At 39.1% G+C, this 7,118-nt stretch overlaps 1 protein-coding gene across 2 annotated transcripts in view; it reads right to left on the bottom strand.

Annotated features, from left to right (window-relative positions):
• Nucleotides 1–6,198: 6,198 nt before the first annotated feature.
• LOC107727993 (astrotactin-2-like) overlaps nucleotides 6,199–7,118 on the bottom strand; it is a 236,493-nt gene continuing 235,573 nt past the window's right edge. For both annotated transcript variants that reach the window (XM_016538046.1, XM_016538051.1), the window contains one exon: nucleotides 6,199–6,585. In XM_016538046.1, coding sequence (XP_016393532.1) covers nucleotides 6,348–6,585 — 238 coding nt within the window. In that variant the 3' untranslated portion in view covers nucleotides 6,199–6,347. The remainder of the gene's footprint in view (nucleotides 6,586–7,118) is intronic.

The raw sequence follows: 7,118 nt of genomic DNA, 5'->3' as shown, positions 1-7,118 counted from the left end.
CTATGTACACAAAAGGCCTATTTCTCTCAAATATTGTTCACAAATCTGTCTAAATCTGTGTTAGTGAGCACTTCTCCTTTGCCGAGATAATCCATCCACCTCACAGGTGTGGCATATCAAGATGCTGATGAGACAGCATTGGTATTATATGGTATTATATATAACCAATTTCATTAAAATGGGACGATTTGGGAAGAGATTCATTCAGAACGAATCTGCTGCGTGGTTCGGACTTCGGAGGTTAGATGCGCACATATGAACTGGTGGGACATAAGCTAACATACACTTGCTGCAAGTCGCATAAAACGTTCAAAAATGTCAATATGTGGGAGTAAGAGAAGAACAGACATATGGATAAATCTGACGACGCAAGAGAGAGCTCAATTCCGTCCGGTTTTCAGAGTGCAGACACTGAAGCATACATATACAGAAAGTGTGTCTCACAGTGCGCGAGTACTCTCTCGAGTCTCTCGAGTATTCACATAAACACATGTTCTTTATGAGAAGTGGTTTTATTTAATTTTAACATAAAGGCATGTTGTGTGTCACCGCAGTTAAATCGGTGTCTATCATGATAAAACCTTAATATCAAACCTATATAATGAGTTTGGAAATTTTTGAGAAATGCTTAATAAATGTACTGTAACTAAACCCATTAGATTTTAACTGACTAAATTTACTACAGATTTAGTAGACTAAAATAGTATGATATTTAGTCAACTAAAACTAGACTAAAACTAAAAACAATTCAGATGACTAAAATATGACTAAAACTAAATGGCATTTTAGTCAAAAGACTATGAATAAAACTAAATCAAAATTTGCTGTCAAAATTAACACTGGGTGTCAGGCCTCAGAGAGGCTTTTATTTAACAGAAAATCAAACATAAAATGTCCAAAAAGGCCTGAGGGGAAATAGGTGGTATGAGGGGAAATGAGGTGGGATTGAGGGATGCAGAGTATAGTCATGCTGAATAAGGCATTGATATGTGCTTTTTAAGTACTAAAAAACAGACAATATTGTAGTAGTATGCATGCTAATAAGCAACTAGTTAATAGTGATAATTGGTCCCTAAACTAAAGTGTTACAATTTAAAACACAAAAAAGATTGTTGAGAGACATAAATTCCATAATTCCATCAAATTCCATATCAAGGACTGTCAAAAAAGTTTGAAGGATTCAGTAGTTTGGTCAGTAGACCAAATTAAAACCTGATGGAAATTACTTCTGCGGTCTTCGAGGAGCTCGCCAACTTAAGCCTTAGGGAGCCAGCACTATCCCTGAGGCCATGGGGGAGGAGAGAGCGCCACACTTTTTCCTTGCCACTCTTATCTTCTTCAGAGCAGGACTGTCGTTACTCCAAGATGGAATTTGCACACAGAGATTTATATCCTAGTCTTAGGGCTTCTTTCAGACAGGATGATGGCATCAGATACAGAGTTTTTTGCCACTCAGGAGATATATTCCCTCCAGTGAATCCTGGGTCTGCCCCGGGGTCTCTTCCCAGTTGGACATGCCTGAAACACTTCCACAGGAAGGCATCCAAGAAACAACCTGACCAGATGACCGAACCACCATAGCTGGCTCCTTTTGATGCAGAGGAGCAGCTACTCCAAGCCTCTCCCAGATGACAGGCTTTGTGGCCTGTCTCTTAGGGTTAGCCAATCCACCTCGCATAAAATAGATTATTTCAGTTTCTTGTACCCAAAACCCTATCTTTCAGTCACTATCCAAAGCTCAGAACAAAGATCAACTGGTAAATCTCTTCACCACAACGGTCCGATATAACCACCTCTGCACTGATCTGCCTATCTATATCCGTAGAGGACAATCCACCTTTTCCGGCTGAGAAACACCTGGCCTCAAACCACCAAAGTAAGTGCTGAAGGTCCCCGAAGATTAGAATCATAGACAGATAGCTCCCAAACTGGGCACCTTCCACTTCTCGAAGATTATTTCCATGAATATCCAAAACCTTCCTCGGATTACCACCTCAACATGGCGAAGGGTTTAAACTGCTTCAGCAACCCTGGGACCTGTGTTGTCTGGAGTTCCTGGTAGGGGATCCCTAGGAAAATAGCTTGAAAGGCTGAAGCACTAAAGGACTGTGAGAGGCCAAAGTGTGATCCAACATAGTACCCTATGGGATTCAGAAAAGCAAGGGAGACCTTGCCTTGGGATACCGAGGTGCACTCCTTAAGTCAGGCCTGGGAGAGAAGCTTGTAGAGGAGTGCCTGGTGACTGGGCTCAGCCCAAGCAAACAACATGGGGCCACCTCATTGTGGACACAACACCTGCACGATAGTATAACAGTCTCGTATTTTTCTAACACAAAACTAGTTATACAAATTAATAAAAGGGGGATTCAGTTTGCCTAATAGAAGTTTAAGAAGGACAGATGCTCACCACATAAATGCATATTATTATTTTTATATACCCATGAAAACAAAAATAATAATTGTCACCACAAAAAAAAGAAAAAGACAAGAAAAAGACAATCACATTATACCAAATAATGTAATGGATAAGTGCATCATAGCAACAAACATCATCAACAAGGCTAGTTTTTAAATAACAGGAAATAAAACAAATCCTTACTTTAAGTTGAGCTTAAAATTAAACATTTCCCAACCAGGACATTGCACAAATGCCGTTCAGCCATGCTTTCTACTGCTGCTGTTCTGCTCACTTCCTCTACTGACCCATCTTTACTTAAGGAGCTCATTTAGGCGTCATAGCACACCTAGCGGTGGGGAAGAAAACTACAGATACAAGACTTAGTAACCGGCTTGTCTGTTACAATAGGTATATCGGCCTTGTGCGATGCACAACAAGCAGCAGGTGGAGAAGGGGGCCTGTGTGGACAGCATAATCTAAGCATTGTTCAGTGAGAGCAGCCACACTCTGATGATTTGAGCCTAAATCTGACTCTTTTAGGCTTCCATCGTGATCGATTCCTTTAAACGAGGGCTATTCGGCCTACCATTATTTAGTTGCTTTTCTCATTTACGTGAATGAACAGAAATTACCAGCTATATGTGATATAGTTTTAAACTCAGAACAGAAAGTGGAACTCCAATCAGGAATACTGATTTCATTGTTTTTGTCCCCCAGATGCTTCACAATGAGAAACAAACAATAGATATTTATTATCTTAAAGGGGTCATATGATGCTGCTAAAAAGAAAATTATTTTGTGTATTTGGTGTAATGAAATGTGTTTATGCGGTTTAAGGTAAAAAAAAAACATTATTTTCCACATACTGTACATTATTGTTTCTCCTGCCCCGCCTTTCTGAAACGCGTACATTTTTACAAAGCTCATCGGTCTGAAAAGCGAGGTGTGCTCTGATTGGCCAGCTATCCAGTGCATTGTGATTGGCCGAATACCTCAAGTGTGTGACAGAAATGTTACGCCCCTTACCATATTGTGATGCCCTGTCCGGCCGGAGCAACGAGACAAAAACATTAAAACCCATTATAAACAAGGCATTTGTTGCATCCAGTGGGGACATAATTACGGATTATAATGACTTATACTGTCTTTTTACGTGTTGTGTTGCATCGCGCCGCGTAAACATAAAACCATGTCTGCATTTGTGATCGGTGACACGACAAACAACAAGCGCTACTCTACTCTGCTCAAAACTTGCGTTTGAATCGTCAGTGGAAAATTCTTTAAATATAAAAAAATTTACTTACAGTCTGTGAGTCAGAACAGTCGGCATTGTAGTCTACTCTAACAGGATCAGGAAACAGTCCTCCATAAAATGTGCTGGACACATCTGAATATTTGGGTTTAACTGTTCTGGAACAGTGTTGTAAATACAACTTAACCACTGATTTGTGACGTAGACATGTGGGGGCGTGTTAGAACGAGCTGTTTTAGGTAGGCGTGGTTGACTCTTAACTTTTATAAAGAATATCTCTTTGGATTTGAGACTTTAGTCTTTGCAACTTTACAGATCTTCTTTATGCACCAAGAGCTTGTAACACTCCAAAGAGTGCATCATATGAACCCTTTAACACAGAGACTTTGCATGGCTGTTGAAGCAAGAACGCTGATCAACGGAATGAATGTGTACTAAAAATGTAGGCATTTGAATCTATATATTAATCTTGAGAAATTTTAAGGTCTTCAATTTATGAGATTGCTCATTATTTATTACTGATTATTTGATAAGTTCAAAGTGGATCACTCAATAGAAAGAAAAGAAAAGCAGGATGCAAAATTAAATCCACATTTGCTCTGATGCTGCAACAGAAGTTAATGGTCAAAATGGCTTTAGAACAGGACATAATACTTAGGCATACTGAACTGCAACCAGTAAACAAATGGAGCTCTCAACAAAGGTTTGGGAGGAACATGCTCATGTATTCTGACAAATCACAACATTGCTTACCTCATTCCTGTGATAATTCTTCAACCGAATGCCTCCTCGCATCTAGTTACTGGAGTCTCACATTGGCCTCTTTGATGGATGTGTATCTCCTAGCCACAGACTTGTGAGGTTTAAACAAAGAAACAGTCTGCCTGCCCCATGCTTGCTCATAACTGAATAGTGATTCACTAGATCCACTACATGCACATGGGGGACTACTATTTAGCATTATATGTTGCATGTTAAGTCCCTTTTGTTCAACTGAAGTCAAACAGCTTAGTGTGAGGAATTTAGGAGAAACAAAATGCTGTGTAGCGTCCACCTGGTTACAGAATTCCTTCAACTCTTTTGCTTTCCCTAAGTACACAGACCAAAATACATAGAGACATGAACTAACAAGTGGATTTTATAAATAAACAGTACCCTGGGGGGTTGTGCACACCATTTACAGTAGGCAAAATATACCCAAACTCTCAGATGTTTATTATTATATATGCTGCTGGTGTTGAAATTTGACTATTGTAGTAGTCTCACTGAGATATTTTAAATGATTCAACACATGGATGCTAAAATCATGTGCAATAACACAGAACATTATGTTTCGCATGTTAAGTTGTGTATATGTTTTGTGTTCTTGCTGAGATTATTCCGATAAATTCTGTATTTGGTTGTCTTGCATGCCCTGTGCATTTGACTTTTCCCTCAATGACAGTGGCTCAGTGGTGTTGAGAATCAGTTTTGCCATTCAGAGCAATCAAGGAACTCATATACAACTATCCCAAAACAATGCAATCAGTCATCAGTGCGCAAGGAGCAAACAGACAATGTTGCAGACCATAACTCTAAGCCCTAGAACCCTAACTTACGTTAACTTACTTTTTTAAATGCTGAGCATCTTACAGTTTTGCAACAGGTGTGTGAACACAACTGCGTTCTATAGAAATGCATGTCATAGAGATTGCCAGTGAGGTAGTATAACAGGATTTTCCTCAATTTAATTGATTCTTCACATATTGTCAGATAAACCAGAAAACGTCTTGAGATTCTATATACATATTTAATTGACCCCCCCACCCCCACAGACAAAAAAAAAAAATCATATTCACTTATTACATACTGCATTTACAATTGTATTTACAATAGCATTTTTAACTATCACAATGAATATAGCATGGAATAAAGCAACTTACTTACTGAAAATGTGTTGAGGCTAAGTTCTTAGCATTTGTTCAATTCCAACTGCATTTTCAACAACACCTTGTTCCCAGACAATCATTTACAGAATAGTTCTGCACAATGCTTTCTTTTGTACCACAACCCTTTGCCAAATACATTAGATGGTTCACTTTGATGAAATCTATTGGTCTCATTGGCCAGCAATACTCCCATTTCTTTGAACACTGTAAAGGAACGTTATTTTGGCTAAAGAGTATATACGTGACAGGACAATACTTGATCTCAAAAGCATTTACTGTGACTCTGACAATATTCTCAGACAGTTTTCTCAATTAATTGTGGCAAAACTATATATATATATATAAAAAAAAGATTAATCAAATTTACGTCAAAAAGGGTTGAATAGAAAATAAGGAAAACCACCGAGAGATCATGTCCTCGTCTTGCTTGGCTAGGTATTCCAAGAGATATGTTTGCAAAATGAGTATCAGGGAACCTGGTTTGAAGTTCTGCAGCACCATGCAGTTAAATTCTTACATTCATAAATAGTCCAAAACGGATGTCCTTACAAGAGAAACAAGTAGAAATAAATAAATAAATAAAAACAAAATAATAATAAATCAATCTTTCTTATCCGAGGCTTTCTGCATTTGGAAAAGAATAAAGAAAGAAGAAGAAGAAGAAACAACAAAACCTACTCTCACAGTCTCAAAGTCAGTTGGATTTAGAAAAAGAACAGCCAAGCTGGAGACCGTAAAGAGAGAAGGTCAAGTCCAAACATTTCCTGTCTCATCGTAATTTTGACTTTCCATATATGTTGCGTTGCACTGTTACGACTTTCTCCAGGCAGGCTAGCCGGGTTTCATGAAGTGAACTGTGCCATAAAGTGCCGCCTGGTCTCGTGCCATCACTGCGACACAGCATGTATGGCACACTCTCTGTTCGGCTTTGGATGAAGCCACTGCGGAGCAGTGAGCGGCAGAACAGACTGATCCGATCCATTCGTCTCAGGATCAAATGGGCCTTCCTGTGGTGACCAGAAAGAGAGCTGTTAGTGTTAGACCTAATTAAAGGGTTAGTATGACAATTCTGTCATTAATTACTCACCCTCATGTCATTCCAAACCCGTAAGACCTTCGTTCATCTTCGGAACACAAATTAAGATATTTTTGATGCATTCTGAGAGCTCTCTGACCCTCCCATATACAGCAAGGGTACTACCACGATCAACGTCCAGAAACGTAGCAAGTAGATTGGTAACATAATCCATGTGACATCAGGGGTTCAACCGTAATATTACGAAGCTACTAGAATACTTTTTGTGCGCAAAAGAAAAAAAAATAAACGACTTTATTCAACAATTCGTCTCCTCCGCGTCACCCTATTGCCATTTTGGAGAGTATCCACTGAACGCTAACAGCGTATGTTGTTCTGTGTCAGCTGCACCATGTGGATACGTTTTCTACATTGTTTGTGCTTTGATTTGAACGAAAATTTGTTTGCGTTCAGTAGATACTCTGGTGTCACATGGATTATTTTACCGATCTCCTTGCTACGTTT

Source organism: Sinocyclocheilus rhinocerous, unplaced genomic scaffold (genome assembly GCF_001515625.1).
Source record: "Sinocyclocheilus rhinocerous isolate Xijiao unplaced genomic scaffold, SAMN03320098_v1.1 scaffold1364, whole genome shotgun sequence".
Lineage (NCBI taxonomy): Eukaryota > Metazoa > Chordata > Actinopteri > Cypriniformes > Cyprinidae > Sinocyclocheilus > Sinocyclocheilus rhinocerous.
This window is presented reverse-complemented; position numbering and strand designations above follow the sequence as displayed.